This window comes from Anser brachyrhynchus, assembly GCF_964034855.1.
Source record: "Anser brachyrhynchus genome assembly, chromosome: 9".
Classification (NCBI taxonomy): domain Eukaryota; kingdom Metazoa; phylum Chordata; class Aves; order Anseriformes; family Anatidae; genus Anser; species Anser brachyrhynchus.
In genome coordinates this window covers 20140558-20165870 of record NC_137703.1, presented here as the reverse complement: position 1 = coordinate 20165870, position 25313 = coordinate 20140558, and the positions used below count along the sequence as shown (strand labels likewise).

At 36.9% G+C, this 25313-nt stretch overlaps 1 protein-coding gene across 1 annotated transcript; it reads right to left on the bottom strand.

Moving 5' to 3' along the window:
* Nucleotides 1–347: 347 nt before the first annotated feature.
* TRIM42 (tripartite motif containing 42) lies at nt 348–9584 on the bottom strand (the record flags this gene model as incomplete). Its single annotated transcript, XM_080605201.1, has 5 exons — nt 348–1364; nt 3622–3849; nt 4547–5370; nt 6659–7365; nt 9235–9584. 5 exons carry the CDS (start codon nt 9582–9584, stop codon nt 1278–1280), a joined length of 2196 nt encoding a protein of 731 aa, XP_080461327.1. The 3' UTR covers nt 348–1277.
* Nucleotides 9585–25313: the final 15729 nt, after the last annotated feature.

The window sequence follows — 25313 nt, the reverse complement described above, 5'->3', positions numbered from 1 at the left end:
GTTCAGATTTTGGTTATGTAGCTGATGTTGTTCCCTTTTTTTTCAACCTCTTCCTTTAGCGTGTTATCCATCCATAAAGTGGATAGAATGTTACTACCTTGCAGGAATTATGTGAAGCTGAAACAGAGCTTCGGAAATGAGAAGTGCAATAGAAAAAATATATATTAATAATAAATATACCTAAGTTTTCTTATTTGCCTTAAGGAAAGAAGCAGAAGGTCCAGAAATTCCTGGGTAGTATCCATAATGTGTAATTTTCCATAAAGGGTTTCTTCATTCCATTCTGAAGATAAGACACAAACGTGGATGCACAGCAAGGACTTAAAAGAGCTAGTAATGGCCCTAATCCTATTTACTATCCCAAGTAAATGCCTTACTTGAAAGGACTGGAAAGGTAGTTATAAATGTATTTAAATACTTATGTGTATGTGTGTATAAAAGTATATATGGAGTGAAATGTGTGTAGATACGCATACCTGGGTAGTATGGCTGAAGTTAAAGGGACCATGGAAGATCATACCTGTACAAATTAGGACATTGAGTATTACTCTTGATCATTTGAACACAAGGATTTGCTGTGGATGCTGAGCTCCTGCTCAGTGAACTCCTGCTGTGACTTCTGATTTTACATGCAATTACTTTAAATAAATTGATACTCTGTCTCACACAGGTGACCTTCACAGCAGTCAGGTAAACTAGCTATCATTAAGTAAGTGCATAATGTTATAAAGTTCTGTCTGCCCTCATTTTTGTGTTTGTCCTGCCTGTTGCATGCTTCATTATATGCATGTATACACATTATACTTCAGCTGAGTAAGGCTGAGACCAAAAATGTGTATATACAGAGTAACTAGTTCTGCACTTTAAAAATATGCAAAACCTGATACAGGCTCCTGCAGCTCTCTGTTAACTGGTATTTGAGTGGTCTCGGAGGTAATAATGATTGGAATGTTACCTTACAATGCAAATATCTCATTTATTTCCTCTGAAGCTGTGAAAGTCCCTCAAGTAGACTAATGGGTTTTATACTATGTTTTTATGCATGGCATAGCTTTTTTCTTAGGCCTCACTGCTACATCTGGAAAAAGAAAAGATAATGAAAAGGCTGTATTTTTTTATTATTATTTGCCAGAAAGCAGTAACAGTCTGAACTGTTCACTCTTAGATCTCTGGCTGCTGACTTGAGTGGGAAAGGGGGCATTACATAAGAAAGCATTCACATTTTCCAGTTCAACAACAACAGCAACAGAAAGAATCCTGCCTTCATTCGTTGTCTATCATTTCGGTGTATACAGAGCACCCTGCATACTCTTCTGAATCCCCCATCTGTCTTGAATTATTCTGTGTTCATCTGAAGTGGTTATCTGCAAGTAGAATGTATTAAAGTACAGATTTTGTTATTTTGGGAATCAGATTTAATTAGTGTCTGTTTTCAAAAGAACTTGCCACTTACTTGTATATTTTCAAAGCAGCCAAGAGCCCATTTTATCCATGTTAAACTTTGGAAAGTCTAAATACTTATTTTGGAGGCAAAATAGAAATTAAACTCTTCTAAAAATCTCATATCAAAAATGAGCAATTATCTAATGGGCTTGCATTGTAACTAATACAAATACAGCAGTACAGTGATTAATACAAAATATTAGGTTTTGGCAAGCTTTTCATTTAGGGAAAGTGTTTCAGATATGACCACAGGGTTTAGAAGCCCACATCCTATTGAAAGTAATTTTTCATTTGGCTTCCAAAGTGATTTTGAAAAAATCTCCTTCCAACAGTTTCATTGACAAGAATCTGATGAAGATTTAAAAGTGCCTAAGTACCATCAATATTATCTCTGTTTCTGTGGTTGACAGTCCCAAGAGACAAGTTAAGGAATGTGAATTCTATCGGCATTCATGTCAGGTTACAGGGCAGCTGCAGGCTTCTGCTGTCATTGAGAAGAAGGGGTGGGTATGTAGAGGAGCTCTTCCAAGAGTGGCAATACTGGCAGCAGCAGAAGCAGCAGTTGTAGAGTTCCAGCATTTACCCTTCATGGTTTTCTAACTGCCTCCTTCGTGCTTTTCATTTGTTCTCCCGTGGCAGAAGCAACCAAATCCTTCATTAATGAAGCAAAAAATTTTTTGCCTCTGTTGAGACATCTCCAGGGAGCCATGGATTTCACCATTAGAGGATTCCACTTGCTTTGTGGTACAGATCTGCATGGTTTGCTAGGGCAGTTAACGCAGCAGTTCCATTCACAAATAAACCTTAAGTTCCTGTCATTCATCTTCCACAACCTTAACACATACTCAAAAATCACAGAATCATAGAATATCCCAAGTTGGAAGGGACCCATAAGGATCATCGAGTCCAACTCCTGAAAAAAAAAAATCCACTATATTGTTCATCCCCTTAGCCAGGGAGATGTAGTGGAATTCCGTTCATTGACGTCTAAACTAGGATCCAGTTGCCCAGATAATGAATATCTTGTGCCAGTTCAAGGGTGACCTGCCTCCCTAGCTGCTACCACTGAAGTGCATCTTCCAAGACGCATGCCATCTGTCAGCCCCATGCAGTTGTTATATACCTTTAGACACTTTCTGTGGCATTACGAGCTTATGTTGAGTCAACTGCATTGAACTTTTCTTAGGGAAAGGGGTTGTGCCTTATTAATTCATACAGGTATATATAGCGTTCTCAGTGTTTTAAGTATAGGAGTGGAGCAGTCCAGGAAAGTATTATTTATCATTAGAACTTGCCAAGTGAGTAGGATGTCTGAACGCTATTTCGAAGTTGAGATTTTATTCTCTAAATGTGACAAAGAACAAGAGGCCTGGAAGGTGCAATGCACTTGGTGCAATGAATATAAGAAAAGGTCTGTGAAATGTGTTTGGAACCTAAGAATAGCACCTACCCTTCTCATGGAATACATCTGCATTTTATGCACTACAGCTCGGCAGTACTTCCTTTACTGAAAGTTTACCAAGGAAAAATCATGAATTATGTATTTTTTTCTGCAATCTATGAAAAACTAAAGATGACTTCAGCAAGAGACTGGGGATGCCCAAAGGTTGTTAAATTTAGTTCATTAAATGTCTCAACTTTTGACACCTTTTCGAAAACCTTCTTATTCCTTTTAACTTTTATCTTTTCAAAACTTTTCTTCCTCTTCTAAAACCGCAGTAAAGGAGACTTATGGCCAAAGGTGTCAAAGAATATTCTTAAATTTCCGTTTTCTTCCTCTCTCATTTAATTACTGCCTTTTTGTTCTAGCTTGAAAGTTTTTGTGATCTGACTTTTCATATTCTTACTCTGTGTGTTCAGAGAGATTAGTACAAAGGCTGTCTCAGGCCTGAAGTAATATGAATATTACAATGACTCGGCTGATATAATCATAACACAGAATTCCTGCTAGGGAAAAAAAAAAAAGAGAGAAACGTTCTACATAGGACAAGCAATTGCAAACAGCTAGAAAGAACATGTGGAAAAATCCAGTGTAACTTATTAGCATCACTTACCTAAATAAGTGAATAGTAATCTTCTATTTAAGTAGTCTTCCTCATAAATAGATGGGGGAGAAGACAAGTACTGAGGCAAGAAATTTAACACAACTCTCTAAAATATGTGAAGAATATACAGTACCTTACAGATTTCACTCCATTCTCCTTCACCACTTTTATTGACAGCACGGACTTTAAAAAGGTATTCTGTATTTGGATCAAGATTACGTATCTCAAGGTTCTGCTGTTGTATTTTGCTTAGCTGGCCATCTAGTTGTGTCTGGACAATGTTATCAGAACCAATGCCAACAACTTCATAAAACTCTACCTCAAAGAAATCTACATCTTCTATTGGACAAGTCCAGTAAATCTGTGAAGAGAAAAAAAAAATCTGTAGTGCACAATTATGTATTCTCTATTTTTGCTCATTTTCATTGTTACTTGTTTGGAAGGCTCCAGTTTGGCAAATTTTAATTTTTAAATGCCAAAACAGCTGAAATACCAACCATATCATGAAATATATGAGAAAGATATGCAATTTAGAGTCTTGGAAAAGGCTAAGCTTCTTGCCGTGAATTTCACAGTACTCTCTTTTAACATGCTAAGGGTAATGCAAGCTGATAACAGTCAGTGCTTTTCAACGTGCACTTTGGATCTTATGCAATTGGCATCCTATTCTTTTTAACATCTCTGAAACGTATAATGAGGAAAATTACACAGACGTGATGTTGTCACATTGAAGGCCAAGACTGGGATCAAATGATTTGTTCCGATGTATAGATATTTAAATACAAACATAGTACATCTGTTTCTTTCTGCATTGGACCTTTCCATATAATATATTTATGACATATATAATAATAAAACAAACTTACTGAATATGATAGGAAAGTGTGAATCAATTTATCTCAAAAAGCAAATTTGAAAAGCATTGCCCACTACAAATAACGTATTTGAACTGATATTGTAGTCAGACTCCTTAGGTACGGACTCTGAACCTCAGAGTGTGAAAACATAATGGCAATAGTTAATCTTTTGCATATATTTAGAATTTGTTAGTGTCTTACTTTGGCAGACCTTGGGTAGACAACAGTCTGGTATATAACAACGTGTCCTGGCACTGGGACTGATAATTTTTCTTTAGGTTCTGGACTTGGAAGGTTAACAAACTGGTATTTTCTTTCTTTTATTGGAGTTTCACAAGCTGCATCCCAAAATGCACACATGTTATTACTCTGTGTAGAATGATGGGGAGGCATAGAGCTTGGTCGTCTTCCAGGAGTGTTCTTAATCATCGTGCCTGATTCAAACACAGAATTTAAAGATGTGCTTTGGAGCAATGTTGTTTGTTTGTCTTCGTGAGTGCTTGAAACATGCCTTGGAAGCATTATTTCTGGGTTAAAAATACAGGGATTCTTTTCTGCCTTACTGTCTGATTGTTTTATTCCACTAAGGGATGGGACAAGTCCCTGTAAAATGGCCAAAAGTTCATCAAAGTTGAGTTGAAATTTTCTTAAAGGATCTTCTCTGAGAAGTGGACTAGGATGGAAAATGGAAGGAATTGCATCTTCTATTTCTTTCACCAAGCAGTGTGCAGATTGTAGAAACACAATTTGACTTTCCTCCTTAAGAGCCTCTTCAGCATACTGAATAAGGCCATCCATATATGAGAGCTGACTGGACGTATAGTTTACATATTCTGAAATTTCTTTCTGTTTTTTAAGTTCAGTGTTCTCAAGCAACTCCATCATCTCTTTTTCTTGTTCATGAAGAACCATACGTAATCTTAAGAATCCATTTCTGATCTCCTTCCTTTTGGCGTCCTTGTAGGTCTGGAAATTATTTTTTAACAGGATAACTTCCATTAGATCATTATCAACCCCTTGGCGTGCTGTAAAAAAACAACTCAGGTCAGTAGTTCCAACTTCATACTAAAATGTACAGGCTACTAGAGGCAGAATGATAGGTTGTAGTTTAAAAAAATTTTAGGTTTGGTAGAACATGTCACAAGTGAGAATTTTACTAGTTTGCTGTCATCTCTGTTGCTAGTGAGTCCTGAAGGAAATTGTTTGGGTTAAAATGTTCACATTTGAGTGGATAAAGTTAGGCAGCTCATTGCTACTTTATTATTATTCCCTTATTTGCTCGAATTTATCTCCCCTCAAATGGGCTTGATGATTTTACTTCACTACGTGGGAAATCCTGAAACTTGCAGCTCTATATTATTTTTGGAAATTCATTCTGTCAGTATCAAGTTACAATAATGGTACCAAATGCACCTGTATAGGCCTGGTTATGACTGTGGCTGACAGTACTTTGCTCTGATGGCCATTATGTGAAGGTGTCATTTAATCTTCTTTCACAAAATTGAGAATTGTGAAGGAACAGAATCAAAAATACCAGAGGCTGATAGTAAATTTTGTTAGAATGCGGTAATGTTTTGAAATAATGTCACATTACAAAATCCTGTACAAATATTTTCTTTTATTTTCTCTGTTTTGAAATTGAGAATATAACACTTCCAGCTGTTTCTCATTGCATGAGGTTTACTTCTACTTTTCTGAACATTATTTTCCATGCAATTTCATTTTGTCCCCAACATTTGTGATGTTATATGCAAAGATCAAAATAACTAAAAGAAAATCCTAAATTCCTAAAACCCCAGTCTCTGTTCAGCCCCTTAGTTGCTACGGATGAAGTGTTAGATAAAAGAAGTGACACTGCTGGGCTACCTGAGACAAATGTGGCCATCTTGCCACTTAGTCTACATAGACATAAGCATAAAACTGACTGAAGAGAGACAATTCATAATTTGTCTGCAGGGAAAGAAGTTCCTCTTCAAACATGTAAAACTCAGAACATTTAATATTTAAAAATAATTTTCAGATATATTTGGTGTTTATTTTACTCTGGGTCCCGCAGCATGGAATGGAGTTTTCTATACCTAGATGCACATTTCTGTTCCTGTCTCACACAGATCCTTCATTCCCTAGCACTTGAGAGTTGTCTCACAATGCCACACAATTACAGACTTGTTCCTTTTGTGTTTCCACAGTGGGAACACACCACCTTTCTGACTCTTGTGCTGTGTAGAGAATCAATGTGGCTTATCAAGCATATGTGCAAGTTGCCTTCCTGAGGGGGCGTGGGGAAGTGTGAGAAGCAGCACGAATACAAACCTCGTTTAAATTTTACAATTGTGCTGGAGAGGGAAGCGGCCTCTTTTGAACATGCGACTGCCAAGGGAATAGTCTCGTGATCGTTGTGCAGTGAGTTCTTGCAGAACCCACAGATCAGTTTGTGGTCATCCAGACAGTATTCGGAGAGGTGTGAGTTGCAGTGTAGCAGGCAGGGCCACTGTTCATTATCTTCTTGGTATGCTTTGGTGAAAATGTGGTCTTGAGCACCATTCTCACTATGGTATAAATGCAGACATTCATTGCACATGTTAATTCCGCATGTTTTACATCTTTTGGTTGCCATTCTTCTTCTCTCCCTGCAGATTTCACAGTGGACTGGTCTTTCACTGTGGTCAAATCTCCACCTCAGAATGCCGTGTCTGCGCATGTATTTCTTGGCTAGTTTTGCTCTGAGGTAATTCTTCCTCAGCTGAATTTTGTTAGTGTAGGGAAGACAATGTGCTTTACTACATACTGGGCATACAATGATATAAAAGTTGTCTGTTGCTTCAGCTTTGGTCTTGCTTTTAGTTATACACTTCTCACAAATGCAGTGATTGCATGGCAGCATAAATGGCTGGAGAAACAACTGCTTACACAGCGGACAGGCAAGCTGGTCACGGAAGGCATGGTTAGAGGAATTCCTTTCTGGTATACTGACAAATGCATTATTCCTAGTTCTAAATCTTGACATGACATCTTTTGACCTAAACAAAATCAAACAGGAAAAAAACAAAGCAACAAAAAAATGACATCTGAATGTTATGGTACCATCTGAGAAACAAAATGGATAGCATAAGTAGTTCTGCTTTGCATGCCAACAGTCCTTCTATTCCGACTGGATGTTTTATTTAAACAATTGGATTAACATTTAAGAATTCATTTTCTTTTCATCTTCATAACTATTTCTCTATATTTTGAATGCTGTCACCAACAATGGGGAAAAGCAAACATCTTAGTCGCTGCAGGTCTGTCTAAATTTGTTGAGTTATTGCTGGTGGACTATTTGTATATATATACCTTAATTTACTATAAACTGTAATGTATTTTGTCTCCTTTTCTTGTCTGATTAATTTTAAAAATGAAAACAACAAATACCTAGAAAAAAAATTTCTGCAATTTATATGAAACACTTTTTGTTTCAGAGGGTGTTGGTTTCTTTTACAACAACTTCTGTAAGATTTTTAGAATGTTTTATTTTTAATGAAAACTCTAGACAATAAATGTCAAAATGTTTCAAATGGAATATTTCATCGAGAAAGTAGCATGACTAAGCATTTCACCACTTCTAAAATACTATTAAGGGCATTTCTGCTTAGCATAACAACCCACATTTACATACGATCATCCTAATTCTCAGTCATTTAAAAAATCACTCATTTATGAATTATTTTTGATTTTTAGAATGAATTAACATTTTTCTTAGTTTTAATAGCAGCCTTATCATTGATTCTTTTATATTAATTGCCAAAACTTTCAGACGTGGATAATTTTATTTAAATGATTCTAATTATTTTAGAAAAGGACTGATTTTTCAGGATATGCTAATCGCTTTTCTCTTCAAATCTTGGTTGTCCTAACCTGCCTCTCAGCCTGTGGACGTTATTGTACAAATACAGCATTACTTTTATGATGGCTCTTTTACCGTTTGCTAGATCTTTGGTGTGAGCACCATTATTCAGGATGGACCCCTGGTTCTAAGACACTACACTCTGGCTTTCTGCTGTGTCTGAATGTAGCATACATGTTGCTATTACTTTCCTTCTGACCTTTTCTTCCCAGATGTTCAACCATGCTATCTGTTCTTCTTGGCACTCTAACAACAACAGGGAGAGGGAGAAAAAAAATAGTAAACTAAAGAGAATAGAATTTCTTGTTGATATGAGGATTCCTTCTGATCTCTCAGAAGTTTACTTAGGTAGGAATGCACTGTGCATTTCCAGAGGTCGTTTCTTCTCTGTCTGCTATTCTTCTAATCTAGTGTTCTTTTGCCAATTGTTCTTCCCCCCCAGAATACCTTTTTTGTTGAGTACTCTCTAGTTTAGCATTTCTGTATTTAATAATCAGCCCCTCCCTTCTGATTTTATCTTCTAATATTACTATGCCCTCTTTCCGTTCTGTGCAACATTTCTTGAGCTTTTATAATTGTCTTTTTTTTTTTGTCTTACTCTGATTACAACTGCTTCCTTCCATTGCCAGTTAACTGCAGTTTTAATACTGTTAGTTTTAATCCATTTTTTCCTGTGTTTTTGTCTTGAAGCCCCATGCTGATAACATATTCATTTTTTCCGCCTTGTTTTAAGGTTCCCTGTATATCTTCCTTCTTGTCCCTACATAGATTTTCACTCTGTGGGAAGTATAGTGGTGTTCTGGAGTAGTCTTTGCCCCAGTTAACATAAGCATAACATCTCACTATCAGAAAAGATATCAAGATAAAACTACATTTTCTGTTTGCAAATAGAAAGATATCCTGTGTTTATTTGGAATTGCTCCAATGAACCAATGTGTCTTATGTTCCTAAATGGAAACTAGAAAAACAAAACTCCAAGAAATTAAGAGCTCATGACTCCACTTACTGAACAGTTGCTGATGATCTTGACTGTTCGTAGATGGGGTTTCTGCAGCATTTGCTTGCATAGTACTGACATGCTGAATTCTCTCCACCGTAGCAGCAGCATTTGCAGTCTGGGTTATTTGAACAAGAGCAGCAGCACCACCAGCAATTTGCGTGCTCTGCACATGAGCAGTGGCAGCACTGATAAGGTTTGTCTTCTTCATATGGACATGGGAAACAGGTGCAGTTCTGCTCGCTGGTAAATAGGAAGCGCCAACATAAGCAGCATTCTTTCTTTCTGCTGTGGCAAGTCAGGTAAAAGCAATTTGAGAAGCAAGGGCAAATTGAAAATGTACATCCATTTTCATCCATCCCTTTATCAGACACTTGGAAAAAAATCCATTGACCCTTTAAGCTTCTCTGCAAACTACAGCAATAGAGCTCCAAAAAGGCACAAGCTGTGACTGGTGGGTCAGGGTCTGTGCTGTGGCAACACGTCATTCTACATGGAAGCTGATGTCACAGTGACATTCAAATAAGGGCGCGCACAGAATTTTATACACATGTACTTGGTATGCCGTATGTAGCTATCTAATAGTTTTTCTGAAATTTAGCAATTCAATTTGTGTTAATAGGTTAATCTATAATTGGGGATTACTAAAATGGTCTTGGCATAGTTTATTGTAACAGCTCCTTTAAGCCTTTTTCCTCAAAGTCTGTTCTAATTTTTAATTAATTGAGAGCTCTACAGAGACCACAATGTCTGTGTCATTTTATGCGACCAACTGCATGATGAGCTGTAATGGGTTCTTTGAAATGGTTGTAGTCTATTGTATCAATCAAATTGTCATTCAGAAGCTTTAGACCTGTGTGCTGAACAGCTTTCCACAGTATAACTTGGACCTTTAGTGGATGGTATTTATGCCACTTGTCTTTCTAGTTTAATCAACTGTAAGGCTTTTTTTATTGTGCATAGTTAATTTTGGGAGATCAATAAGCATTTGCATCAATAAGTAGAATAAATGTTTATCTGCTTTTCTTTTGCAAAATGTTCGTGATGGCTAGGTGTGCCGTAAGGAGAGAAAAAAGTATTAGTCCTGTGTACCATGTGCTAATACCTAGACAGACTTTTCCATTTTGACATAATGCAGAGGTTAGATAGTAACTTGTACACATTTTTAGCAACACACAACTTTTTCAAGGGTTCTCTGAGTTGTGCTTTTCTACTGAGTACTTGGACTTTGTCTACACTGCCCCATGTAATTCCCCTAAACAGTCTTTATTGCTCCAGTTTTTGCTTTACCAAAACTACTTGCATTGACAGCCTCATTCCTGTGCTGCTCTGAGTATAGGTGGCTCTCTGTAACTCCGTGTGGACATGCAGCCAGTTCTAAGGTGGTCCCATTTCATGAATACGTTTATTCTCATCTAACAGATATTGAAAGATCAAATCAGACTGGCTGCTAGAGAAACCAAATTAGATGCAGTAGCTGCAACAGACTTCTAATAGCATTTGCAGACATGTTTCTCTATGCCCACGCCTATGTTGTGGTTTGATCTGATTATCATTTTCATCATAGTTCTCATGATAACCAGTGTGTGATGTGTTTGACTTCATCAAAATAAGTCTGACCCTGAAAGCTTTGAGGATTTTTGGACACTTATGATGTGTGGCCATCACCCTAGCACTAAAGGGAAGCCAAGGAGAGATTTAAAAAGGGAGAAAGCAACAGACCTTTCTTTCCCATATTCTTGTTACACAGAAGAATGTAAAGGAAGCACTGTCTTGATGAATCTAGAAAATATAACCTCTGCTGCCTTCAAGTGCTCATTTAGATTAAGATGAGCTTGAGAGTCAGGGAGAAAAGGAAGAGGAACTGTTAACTCCCTTAGAATGGGGACGGGAACACCTTTCATATAAAACCATATAGTCCAACAGGATTCATTCTCTAAATGATACAGTTGTTACTTCAATACATCACTGCAGTGCTTTAAGAGATTAATTCACAGCAGCATGTGGAAATGTTGGGGGGGGAGGGGAGAGGGGGGTAGATTTACAATAAAATATATCAGAAGCCTGATGTGGTACAATCCAAAGCTGACTCGTTCAATACTGAATTGCTTCTGAAAGCATTATTTCTGGCTAGCTGTGGTTTGCCAATAGCAACCAACCCTTTCTTCATAAGAAAAATCCCTGTTTCTAGCTCATTGTTTTCACCATCACTTTAGAGATAATCTGATTCATATATGTAGACACTCCACTGGCTAGGTAAATCTAATGTACATTTAACAGTCATTCAAGTTCTCTTTGACCTCAAAAGTATTTTACATAATATACACTCCAAAAATTACAATCCTTAGTTCTGACTGAGAATGAGAAATATTGTATTTATGGAGCATATTATTTGAGGGAAAACTGATAGTAAACAGTGCCACAGGAAAGGAGTCAGTAATGACATTTTGTGTATTTCTTCATTAGAAAGTTATCAGTGATCGCATAGTCACAAAATTACTGCCAGCAACTTATAGCTAAGAACTATGCAGAATAGAAAAAGAGGAAGATATATCACACTTAAATAAAATGGATATTTTTGAAGTATCAGGACCTGATAAAATTCATCCAAGGAATACAGAGGAATGCCTGAAATAGTCACAAGAGTTTTACAAGTTCTCCTTTGAGAACTCATAAAAGGCACTGGAGAAGATACTGGACCAGACGAAATTTAAGACTATGCTATTTAGGAGAAAATCTAAGAAACCTCATTTTGGATGAAATGCCTTTCCCACAGAATGAGGGCTTTCTAGTGCTTGCATGCCAAAGAAATCATAGTATTTCATGCCCTTTTACACAGATATGGAAGGGATTAAGTGAAAGGCTACAAAATGCTTTAGATGATCTATTTGTCATAGAAATTAAAAAACTACAGTAGCATACCGCTACTATGGTCTGCATGCACAGTCTTTCACAACGTATTCCTTATTCCTGTTCTGTGCAGCATTGTTGCTGTCACATGTCACTGTCACAATGTGAGTCCTGTAATTCTATGGAACAAATAAAAGTTGGGGCATTTCACAGAATGACTGTAAATAATAGGCTAGTATTAAGTCTCCCCTTTCCCAGCTGATTTGGCTCCAGCTCTCATGTGCTTCATCTGGTGACTGCACTCATTCCCTCAGCCTGATGTCCAGCTGAGCACTGTGTGTTAATATATAGATAGAAAGGTAACTAAATAGAAATATGTGTTAATAAGTTGGCTATGATTAAAGGGAAAAACAACAGAATTCACTCTATCACACTGCTTAAGGGAAGAGGAAAAATGCAAGTGAGGCAGGTCAAGATAGGAAAAAAGTCTTTATGGATTTAGGCATGGGGAACTAAAGGTGTCCTAAGCAGAACTTCCCTACAGATGGGGAAAGAGTGATGGGGAGTTCCTTCACTCCTAAGAAACCAACTGACAAGGTTTACAATAAATGTAAAAGAAAAATAAAATAGGTGCTTTTTAAAGAACTTGTGAGGAGTAAAATAAATAAATAAAATAATAATAATAAATAATAATAATAAAAAAACCTCCTGGAAAGGAAAACTACAAGTGTAAACACTTAATCTTTAATTGAAATCTGAAGACAGTGTTTGCTGCTTATATGCCCCTGCAGAGAAAATGGGGGATATGCATACCCGCATGCACTGCAGAGATGAAAAATCTTCTTGAGCAAATTTGATTCCTCTGTGTCTGGTCTTGCACTTGAATGAGTGCTTTTTATCAAAACTGGAACTATTACATCACTGACTGCTAACTTTCAGTTCTACTTTCAGGTTTTCAGTTGTTTACTTTCTACTTTTCTTGAGGTCTCCACACTTACAACATGCTTACCTCTTCTATGAGATTGTCAAAGAAACATTTGAGTCAGAATATGAGACTCATCTTTACCAGTTTTCTCATCAGTTGGAATGTTCAGGATGCATAAGTCCAATGAATAGTATTTCACACTGGAAATCCTACTTTTTGTAGCCTAACAGACTGTTCCTTATGCTGTTTCTTCTTTCCCCAATTTAGTTTTTAGATATTTTTCTGGTGTTTTGGAAATGCATAGGACTCCTTTATAAAGAGTCTTCTCTGATGTTACGTAACAGGAGTGAATAAAGTTTTCTATTGTTAAAGGTTTTAATTCAATTATTTAAGAGAGAGTGAGAGAAAGTAAATTCTTCTGCCTAAATGCTTAGGTTTCTACACCAACTATTTAAATTATTTCTTCCCTAAAGGTTTTTTTATTATTGTATTACAGTGGGGGACCTACACGCATCAGTGCTGTTGCTAAGTGAAAAATGATGCATCATTTACAGTCAGGCTTATTGTTTGAGGTAATTGTAAAGAAATTAACTGAAATTGCTGTCTCATTGTTGGCTGCAGAAAATCCCATGTAGTTAGTAGCTAGTGGGCTCCATCTCTGCCTCAGTGCTTGATCCACAGATGATACGGACCTTTCAGTTTTGTGGTTGCTGTTGATTCTTGAACATGTTAGCCTATAAATACATCAAATGTATAAGATGATGTAAGTCATGCTATGCTCTAGCAGGATAGTTTAGCACCAAGAAATAAAAACTTTGACTTCCATCTCACCTGTTGGTACATTCTAGGGGCTATTTTATCAGAGCAAAATGGAACACTAGAGCATATCAATACTTACAAGGTTCGTAGGTTGGGATCTAAAAGCTGAACTTCCATCACTTGGAAAATTACTTTGCTTGGAAGTAAACATCAAAGAATTGAGCGTGTTTTCTGAAAGACATTTTACTACTTAGTTTAAATAAATGTAGTGCTCTTTCATAGAAGTAATGGAAGGAATCCACTTTTCTTTAAATTAATTTGTAAGAATTTGCCTAAAGGCTTGCACAGTGAACTTCAATCTATACTATATCCTCAAACTTGTAGCAGGCACTACTTGTGATAATGTGTAAGAGTCACTTAAATCATAGTTTGTTATTTTATCCTCTCTTGTCTGTCTGAACAATTAAATTTTTAAAGTAGGAAAATGAATTTGCCATTTTCTAAATAAATGAATGATCAGTAGCATAAAGTCTGGCTTAAACAGGAACCTGTTCTGGTGCAAAAGGAGGTATTTCTGGAACATAGGACAGTTTTTCTGGACTGCCACCACTTTCTTACTGAAATGGCAATGTTGAAGGATATGGCTTCTTAGATGTGTTGACTCATTAAGATTACAACAATGGGATGAAATTGGGTTTAATTTGATCTCAGTACCATCTACAATATTTTACTAGGAGAGCAGTGACACTGAGATGGAACAACTGATAGAGGAAAATGAGTAATAGGAAAGATTAGTCTTTTGTAAAGCTTTGTGAGTACAAAGAACAGTGTATAGCTGAGGCATTTAAAAAAAATGTACTATAATAACAGCTGGATTATAGATGAAAAAATGTGAGACAATGGTCTATCCTCTTATGGTTAGCTGCTCAGAAGTGCAAAATGAGCAACTGAAAAACAAACTACAGATTGATCCATCATTCCTTCTTTCTATATCTTCATATTCTACATAAATCCCATTATTTGGTAAGAAAAAATAACAACAAAAAAACAAACTAAACAGACAAAAAAAAAACAAACAACAAAACACAGGTTTGGGACCAAGCCAAAACTGTCATGTGAGTTAGAGAGCTAAGTGGCATTCAGTGATATGTAGCATATATCCCAGTTCCTTTCCATGATCACTAGACCCTTTCTTTTTAGCAGTGATGATCCTCCCTTTGTTTTCCACTTTTCTTTGTTCATCTGTCTTTTCTTCCAAACAATTTTAACTTATCGGCATACAATTCTTATAAAGAATGTGGCTGATGGCAGGAATCCCAAAGGAGCAGAGGATGAAAGATAGTATAAATACTTTTGTTGCTAATAAGGAAAAAATGTCTCCTTGTTCCCTGCTACTTGTGAACCTGCAGCTTTGTTCTTACAGGAAAAGTAGCTCCTGGCCAAACTTTTTCATGTTCACTGACTGATGTGAAAAAATCCATCAACCAATAATAAATGAGTGGAGATTAAGCAGAAGAGGATAAATAGCATGAAGTTCCCATATGTTGTAGAATTTTAAACGAAAAAAAAATAAAATTAAACCAACCAAATCAACGAAACTTTGGGTAAGATGTTCTGAGCTAAGGTGTTTCTCTGCATTCTAGATTTAGTCATGGTTTGTCACCAAATTAAAAAGTACAGTGGTGTTTAAGATGGATATAATTTCTGAACAGCAGAAACTTTCCAGTTCTGACACAAGTGCAACACTGAATGGCATAGGCTAAAACTGTCGAGATAGCTGGGCAGCCACTAGTAAATTCTAGTGTATTAGTGTAGTGTGTGAAACATATTTTCTTAAGCATTAAGAGTATCCATAGATTTAACTACAGTCTCTTACAACAATATATGTATTATACAGGGAAGGCAGAATGGCTTTTTTTTTTCTTTTTCCCTCAAAACTGTAAAGAGATGTGCTCCTGATTTCTGTGGAGATACAATTTCGTATACCACTTCAGAAAGGTGCACATTTCAGCACACTAATCTATGACAAATCTGTGATAAAGTCTAGCACTTGTTTTTCAGCTTTCTGTTAGACAAAAAATGGTAGCAAAATTAGGGGGCAAGGTCACCTAGTACTTGCAAAAAAAAAAAAAAGTAGTTAGCACATTGAAAAGCTAATATTTTATTAATTGAAAGCAACAACAAAAAATCTTTTTCTAGACTCCCTAAAAAGAAGGTGCCCTTAGGCTATTGGTAAAGCAGCATTTAAAATAAGGGTCTGACATCCCCAAGATGTGTTTCTTTCATTTGATCTCTCTTCAAGCTTTCAGAAAAAGAAAGCAAAATGACTTTTTAGGGCCTGAAATATATTTATGAAAATGCATGTTACAGAATTAAGCAATATATGTTAGTTCATAAAGAACTGTTTGTATTGATACAAATGTTTAATCTTACGCTGGGTTTAGTATTTTACTTTTGATCAATTTTTGCAAATAATTTCTACACATTCCATTCATTAAAAGCATTTTGTCACCAGAATAGAAGATCAGGTGGTGGGGGGAACTGAAGTTGAATCAAACCATATGGTTTCCTTTTTATGTCACACGAGAATACTGGTGTATATAAGAGCTACGTGCCAGAAGCATCAATGAATTGTGATTTGATGAAAGTGAATCCATTTGACAGTGGCTGATCTGCACAAAAAAGTTTTTATGAAGTTGCTATGATCAGCCCACAGCTTAGAAGAAAAATGTTATCTTTATAGGACCTTGTGTCTTAAAAGCTTGACAGGAACAACAAACCCATGCTATTTCACATACTGTTGTCAGACACCTTTAGGATATCGACGGCTATGCAGGAAACAACTAGGGAGGAATGAAGCCTGATTTTCCTGAAGCCAATTTAGAAGCATCCCAAAGCCAGCATTAATATCAGGGAAATCATTACCATTAATTATTACTGGATGTAGTTGCAGGAAGCAGGAAATAACAAATGTTTTGTGTATTTGGAGGTGGTGGCTTTTATTTTGTTTTGCTTTGCAGTTAAAGTCCACTGTTGGATTACTGTTCTCTCCATGAGCTTGCCTTGGGTATTGATGAAAGGTGAATTCTCAGCTACTGTGATCACAGGTATTTTTACGGCAAGGTTTGGCATGAGCTTTGCAATGAAATGTATTCCAGTCCTCTGAGAAGAAAATTGCCATGTGTTTGTAATGGAGGAACTCCCTGGCCTGAGATGTTTGCTGGCTTGTCCAGCAGTGCCTGGGAGCTCGCATTGGCACCCGCTGTAACAATAGACATGTTGTGTAAATGTCTACCCAGGGTGACAGCCAATATGAAGAGTCAATATAACCTTTTGGCGGCTTAAGCCAGGACCAAAGACAGGGTGCAAGTTCTGCTCATTAGCTTTTATTGCCTCATTTATTTATTTACCTCCAGCCCCCTATTAGTGTGGTTAAACTGACATGCATCTGGCTGAAGGCGAGAAAGAATCTGCTTCATTTTCAGATTTAGTGTTTTAAGTTCCACTTCTGACTGAAAAAGAAATTATTTGAGATACTGCACAGGGTATTAATTATTTAACTTAGGGAAAATCTTTTCCCCTGGCAACACCTGAAGATCAAAGAACGTCTAAGGGTCAAATAAATCTTCAACAATATTTGTTCCAGTGTTTGAGGCTTAGATGGGTAAGATCTGTATAGGACCAACACCACCTGCCCCTCCCAAACCAGCTCTCAGTCTTAAGTATTCAGTGATGAGGCTGGGGTGAAGGAAAGGTAGTGCGATTTTCCCTATTTTGTAACAAAGTCGAATGAGAAGTACATAACTTGTACAAGGTTATGTAAGCAGTCTGCAGCGGATCCTGGAATTCAAACCACCTTTACTCAGTGTCAGCCTAAAACCATAAACATAGGCTCTGGAGAGCTGCTACAAACCACAGTGTTTTATCAAGCAGAGGAGTAGGTGGGAGATTTTATTTTATTTTTTAATAGTAATTTCTTAAAAACAGGTAAGGAGAAATAGTTGACAGATCTTAGGCGTTAACAGAAGACTTTGGCTTCCTTCTCTCACTTGATCGGTCTAGTACCTTAAGGGGAATGGAAGAGACTGAAACTATAACTGTGAACAGAGTTTTTTCTGCAAGCTTTTACAAGTGGAGGCCCAATATTTCTGCATGTAAGGTCTTCTGTTTTCCTTTTTTTGTTGTTGTTTTTGCTTTTGTTTTTTTTTTTTTTAGATGTAACTTTAAAATAACATTAGCTCATTTGTAAATATGCTGTAGTAACAGAAAAAAATGTTTTTTGAAATAGAGATGATATGAGCAATACTGGAACCATGTGCTACTTAGATGTCTTCAACAACTGACATTTTCAAGGATCCTCATACCTGAGGCTTCTTTTGCATTATGATGCCTTGATTTATTTTACTGTAAGGATTTTGCAAACATTTCCATATCAAGAATGAAAAGCCTCCTTTTCTCCCTCCCTCTTTCTTTTCATGTGTGGCATAAATAGATTAACAGGCTCTACAGGACTTGGGAAGGAAAAGCTTAGAAGATTTATTGTTTAGGATACAATTTGTAGGGAATATTTTATCATGGTTCAAGTTCCAGTGAAAATCATGATAATGAAATAAATACTGCTTTTGTCTGGATCCTCAACTTCCACATACAGTATTCTTTCATATACATGTTTGCTCATTTTGTAATTGTATAACAATGAATCATTATGTTTAATGAATAAGTTGCAGGACCCTCCTGCTCTCTCAGCTTCTGTCTGCAGTTTCGTTTCCCTGTTCTTAATTCCTCTTCTCTGTTACAATGCTTCCATTTAATACATTATGACAAATTCTGATATTACTTTATTCCAATTAAGAGCAAAAAGATGAAATTTCTTCTGAAGCCACCAACTACTGCTTGTGTCAGACATCTTGGCACTTACGTCCTACCATAGAGAGGGACTATCCTCTAAGGAAGTGCAAGTGACTGTGAGGCGTAAACCACTTTGTTTTGCAAATGTATCTGTTACACGTAATCATTTGTATAACAAAAAAGTGTAGGGAGCCCAGACATAGACCAGAATATTGTATGAACCTAGACTTAATTCAAAACTAAAAGTGAGTAAATGAAATTTGGATTGATTGCGAATTAACGAAAAAACACAGTTCTGAAGATCTTGCCAGTGGAGTGGGTGGTAGTGGACTAGTGGTGGTAGTGTCATATTTCATATTTGCTCTTGATGAATCACTGCAACCTTTTTCCATTCAGAAGTAATGCTACTGATTGATAAATCCTTGCTGATGTAAAAACAAAAAATACTGTCCCTAAAACACTATCTGCACACTTGTAATATTACAGTGCAAATAAATGAGATTAGAAGTCAAGTTTTCTTTGTTTTCAAGAATATTATGACTTTTTATTTATTTTTCTCAGCTTTATTTATGAAGATGCTTAGAAAATCATGAAGCCTTTTTAGATAGGAAACAAGCTTTAAAATAGTGTCTTTATTTGTATCAAGGCTGGACCAATTTTGCCAGGTGTTTATAAATGAGAAGACTGTCTTTTTTTTTTTTCTGAAGAATTTGTAATCTAAATATAACTGAATAAAATTATTACAGGTGGTAGGCAGATACAGTAGACCTAGAGAAAGCTATTTCTTTGATTCAGCAATGAGGCAGATTCATATTTCTGACAGCTTTGATTTCTTGGCCCCTGAATATGATATAAAGGGGTAGGTGACCTGCAGTGTGTTTCAGGACAGTTCATAAAATACAAGCACAGACCCAGCCTCCATGATATCTAAAGTGCCATGGACTCTTCATCTTGACTGCATTTAGATACTAAGTTGTCTGGGTAGACTGAAGCCTGTTTATTTTAAGGGAAGGAGGGAGGCCTAAATAACTGCTCTGCTCTTACTGACACTGTTGGATCTACTTTTTGACTACAGTATTTGCTTTATCACATACTTTCGTTGGAAAGTTCCCACTTTATGAGCACATTTTCTTCTAATGAATTCTTGTTTTGCATTTTATGTTAATATCCTTCTATTTTTATGAACATCAATAACTGTACACTGAACTTCTCATCACAATATTTTAATTAGTTTTACTTCTAGGCTTGAACAGCTGCTACCCAACCACCAGAGGGTAGAGCTCTCTGTTACTGAACCAGATCACGTACCATCACTTCTCCTCATCCCTCTTTTATATTGTCTCAGATCGCTTCTAGTACTGAACAGTGAGTCTGGGCATCAGCATCTTACTGATATGCCATCCTGATGTTGCTCATTAAAGCAAATGAAGAATCTCTTTTCCTGTTTATAGGCGTCATTTTGAAACACCAACTACCACATACCTCTTTATCTTGCTTTCTAGGAGCAAAAATGGTAATTTCCAAATTGACTCTTTTGTTATCCTTAATATCCTTCTTAAAGGCTAGACTGTGATTAGTAGTGAATACCCAATCTGTATATCCAGAATGAATGCTGGTCATCAAAGTAGTGCAAAATCAGAGTAATCCTGTTCAGAAATAGGAACCTGGCAATGACATATCTCAAAAGACTGCAAGGAAGAAACTGTGTGAGCTTCCTGCTACCTCATTCAGCTGACCTGAAAGATCTGTAGGGAACCAGAATCAAAGAAACTGAAAATACTGTATCGTGTGCCTTTTCATAACAACAATCAAGAGGGGAAGCTTGCAAATTACTTTTTTTTTTTTATTGAAATACAGTTTTTAGCTTTAAAATTAGTTAATTGTGTGCGTATGCACACACATGCATGCATATACACATATCTGTATAGTGGAAATACATTTTTAAAAGTCCACTTAGTTCCAAAAATTTTAGGGTACATTATGAGGGAAGAGAAGAAAAAGAATCCATGAATAAAAGATTTCAATGTTCAGAGTTATTAGTGTGACAAACTTCCTAACTAACAAAAGTCTTAGGAATGCATAACAGAACTTATAAAGCATTTGTGGAATTCAGTGGCTGTGAAAATTGTATTTGCTGGTATTTCAGGTAGAAGTATACCTTTTTACAGAAGACGACATTTTTATTGCAATTGCAGTCTGTAAACATTGTTTTTTACAAAAAAAAAAAAAGCATATATATCTATATATAAGTGTAAGTCTTCATGACTATCCTGAATGTAGAAGATGCAAAGCATTATTTTTATCTTACATACTGTGCATATATATATGTGTGTATATATGTAAGGTATAAAATAAAGAATGGTCTAAATCAGGTTCATTTTAAACCCAAAGTGTGAAATGTTCACATTGTCCTATCCTTTCCCATAATCTTATGAAATGCCTCTGGAGTCTTTAGATCTTGTAATGCAGACTAACCCAAAAGTTAATATATCATATAGTAAAATTCTCCTTTGGGCTGTTACTTATCTCTACGTTATCAAAGTTAATACAGTATACAGTGCATGAAGAAACTGCATCACAATACGAGTTAGAGAAGGTAGAATAAAATAGCGAATAATTTGAAAAATTCTCCATATTTTTATTTTTATTTTTTTACTTTTATGCCGTTGATGTAACAATTTTACTAGCAAGCAGATTTTCTGGAAGGGACTGCCCTTCACATGTCTGATGGATTTATTCCTGGACAATACCGCTCTGTTGCTCTGTTTTAGGTTTCAGTATGCCAGGCTCATTTCGGTTTAGATATTGGAAGGTCTGTCTGGCATAATTCTGGGACACTGCCCTTTCACAGACATGACCACAGTATTCCCATTGCTGTGTGTTCTCAGACTAACCAGTGCATTAATTGTACTATTTGTGGAATGACAGATTTATAGTTCGGATGATAGCTAGAAGCAGAAATCTATTCCAAATCTATTAGAGGTTACTTAAGCACTTAGCAAAATAATAAACATTTCCTCTCTCAGGTTTCAGTATAAATGAGAGCAAGTTAATCCTTTACAGAATGTAGCATCCTCTTTTTAGCATACTTTCTTTGCTTCCATATAATACAACATTTCCATGTTACTCCTCAGTTACTTTCCTTCTAACACTCAAGTGTTATCATTAGCACCTCATATATGGCTGGTAAAAGGTCTTTTCTTTTTGTAACCACAATATTTGCCCACTGACTCTCCTCAGAATATCACATTTTCCTCCCAAGGAGGAGGATGAATGTCAAGGTATTTGGCAAACATATTTCTCTGGAGCTGTATGCCTAATTGAATAAATGAGTTTCTTTCCAACCTTGGCCCTAGAACTCAAACCCTTGCAGACAGATGATATTTTTTTCTGGTAAGGTTGGCCGTTTTTAACTTCAGAAGACAGAGGAAAAGCTTGTCAGCTCTTGCTAATATGTACTAAAACATTTTAATACCTTCACTTTTTTAAGAGAGCAGCACAGAAGTGGTAGGACAGGATCAAACAAGGTAATCGTCTAGGTATATTGAAATTCATAGAATCGTAGAATCATTAGTGTTGGAAAAAACCTCCAAGATCATCTGGCCCAACCGTCCCCCCTACTACCAACGTCACTCACTAAACCATGTCCCTCAGTGCCAGGTCCAGCCTTTCCTTAAATTCTTCCAGGGATGCTGACTCCACCACCTCCCTGGGCAACCCATCCCAATGCCTGACTACTCTTTCTGAGAAGAAATGTCTCCTCATTTCCAACCTAAACCTCCCCTGGCACAACTTGAGACCATTCCCTCTAGTCTTATCACTAGTTATTTGTGAGAAGAGGCTGACCCCCAGCTCCCCACAACCTACTTTCAGGTAGTTGTAGAATTTATAATAATGAGGAAAAAAGAATATGACCTGGTGAGTAAACTTACTCTCAAGCAATTCTTTGCTTCAGTTGTTCAGAAGTTTTCCCAGTACAAAAAAGAAGTTCCCAGTACAAAAAAGACAGGGATCTCCTGGAAAGAGTCCAGCGGAGGGCAACAAAGATGATACGGGGCCTAGAGCATCTTCCCTGTGAGGAGAGGCTGAGAGACCTGGGTCTGTTCAGCCTGGAGAAAAGAAGACCGAGAGGGGATCTTATCAATGTTTATAAATACCTGAAGTGTGGGAGACAGGGATTTGGCCAACCTCTTTTCAGTGGTTTGTGGGGACAGCACAAGGGGTAATGGCCACAAATTGGAGCACAGGAAGTTCTGCACCAACATGCGAAAGAATTTTTTCACGGTGAGGGTGACGGAGCACTGGGACAGGCTGCCCAGGGAGGTTGTGGAATCTCCTTCTCCGGAGATATTCAAGGCCCGTCTGGATGCCTACCTGGGCAGCCTGCTCTAAGGAACCTGCTTTGGCAGGGGGGTTGGACTCAGTGATCTCTCGAGGTCCCTTCCTACCCCTACAATTCTGTGATTCTGTGAGTTGAGAAACAGTTTAGAAGAGCTTTTTCTGAGTAGCCAAACAATATTTGTTGATATACATCATTAAGTGATTTTTCACTATAGTACTCTACACTATAGGTTCCTACACTATACACTATAGATTGTTCCTGAAAAATAACCTCTCTATTAATCTCTATTTCTTACTCATTTTTTTTCAGTAGAAAATGTGTATATCAGTGACAAAAGTCCTCTAAATCATTCAATTAGTTCCTGCAAAGCCATATATAAATTGCTCACTCTGTTGCACATGAGCTTAGATACAACCATGAGTGACTACAGTGGCTAATTGCTAATAACTTAGAAAAGGCAACAGTCTTCCAGCCTGTTCCATGTGGAAAGTATTAGTGCCTTGTGTGAATCCTGTTCCACCCATGTAGAATTTCAGTAGATGGTGTCAAGATTCAGATAACATGTCCCTTTCCCAAGCTCAGGTGAGGATGGCTATGTACAGTTTGTCAGATTGCTGCTGCTGAATGTGGAATGCATTAAATGACTTGACCCACACAACACTTGTTGTTTTGAGTAAGCCAATACTGAGATAAGTGTAGAGGACTGAGTTTCTTGCAAAAGTCTTTTAGCCTGATAATTAAAGAAATATTCACACCCTTCAGGAGAACCCATAAGAAATAGGAAGAGGTGGAGGAGGAACAGTTTTGGTAATGTCAAAGATACCAGTATTTGAAACACAGTTCAGGAATTGGCAAATCATCTTCACCATCCTGAAGTAGCTCCCCGACTTTTGTCTTAAGCGTTTTTTCTCTTCCATTGCATCTCAGTTCATCTCGTCTCCTTGCTGTGTAAGTTTGCAAGGCTTGTCATTTATTCTGTATTTGCACAATGCCTTATACCATAACCCCCTCACCATGGGTGGGATCACAGTGTACCTCTTAATTTTGTTTTGGCACACAGTAAATATGGCTTTTTTACTGAACAGTACCAGCATGCGCCAGAGGAGTAGAAATACACAGTTGCAAAAACATGCCTATTAAAACCAATGGACTTTCTTTCCAAGTGCTCTTTTTCAGGCTTAACAAGAACATTCAAGTCCTTCTACCTCATTGAAAGAAATACCACAGATTTGGACATGGAAGGTAAATGGTGAAAGCAGAGCCTTATAACCAAGAGAAAGTAAAGGCAAATAGGTTACCTAGAGTCGTAGTACTTGGCCTGAGATACTTTGTGAAGACTGTATGGACTGCATAGTTCAAGAAACAAAGTCCGCGTGCTCATTTGAGGAAATAAACTGTTACTTCCTTTTTTCCCTATTCCTCTCTCTTCCTTTTCTTTTTGTTTGTTTTTGTTTCTTCCTATGAAGAGTAGTAAGAACGATGTAGAAAAGTGGAAGTGCTGACTCTTCTAGAGACACATTGCATAGCCTTTGGCTGCCTTCATTGTATTCTTACTTGCCTACTCCTTGCTTCTCTCAGTGGGAAATTCACTACAGCATTTGTATAGCAGAGTAATGACACAAGTTTTTGTTCATTTGTTTTTCTTTCCCTACCTTAGAACTAATAAATAATAGCTATTATTTTTAACAGTGAAAGGAATGAAAGAAGGTTGGTAACATCTTTCAATAGTCTGTAGTCTACATCTAGCTGCAACAAAACCTTGAGGTGAAAACTAGGTTGTTTGCTTCCTAATCCAAATTCAAATTTTGTCTTATTTGGTTTAGAAAATATTCCTACTGTTTTGATTTGTCTTTGGTAGCTAATCTGTCAGTGGGAGACATGCAGGCAGAAGAAAGTATAACATTGACCTAACCAGGGCATATTCACAATGAAAAGAAAGCACAGAGGTCAGCTTGTGGTGACAGCAGGGGGAAATGATAGATCACACAGAGATGTGCCTTTTATTCTCTAAGAAAATTGTGTCCTTTTAGCTCTTGCCTTCTATTCCTAACCCTCTTGCCCTGTTCTGCTCCCTTGTGCTCCTACTTGTTTCTTACAGTGGCAGTGCAACAATATGGATTTTATTAACAGTAATGTTAATATTACTAAGTTCTACAGCTACAGAGTTTTGTGAACCGGAGGGCAAAATAGATCTGGTAATCTGTTTTCTTACCTTGCAAGGTGAAGGCATACAAAATCTAAATGCAAGATATGCAAAAGAAACTCAAAATATAGTTGAATAAAGCACAGAACACCAAAAAACACTTTGTCTAAGTGCCTAAGAATGCCAGCATAGAAAATACGAAATGTTTTGAATTGAGCACT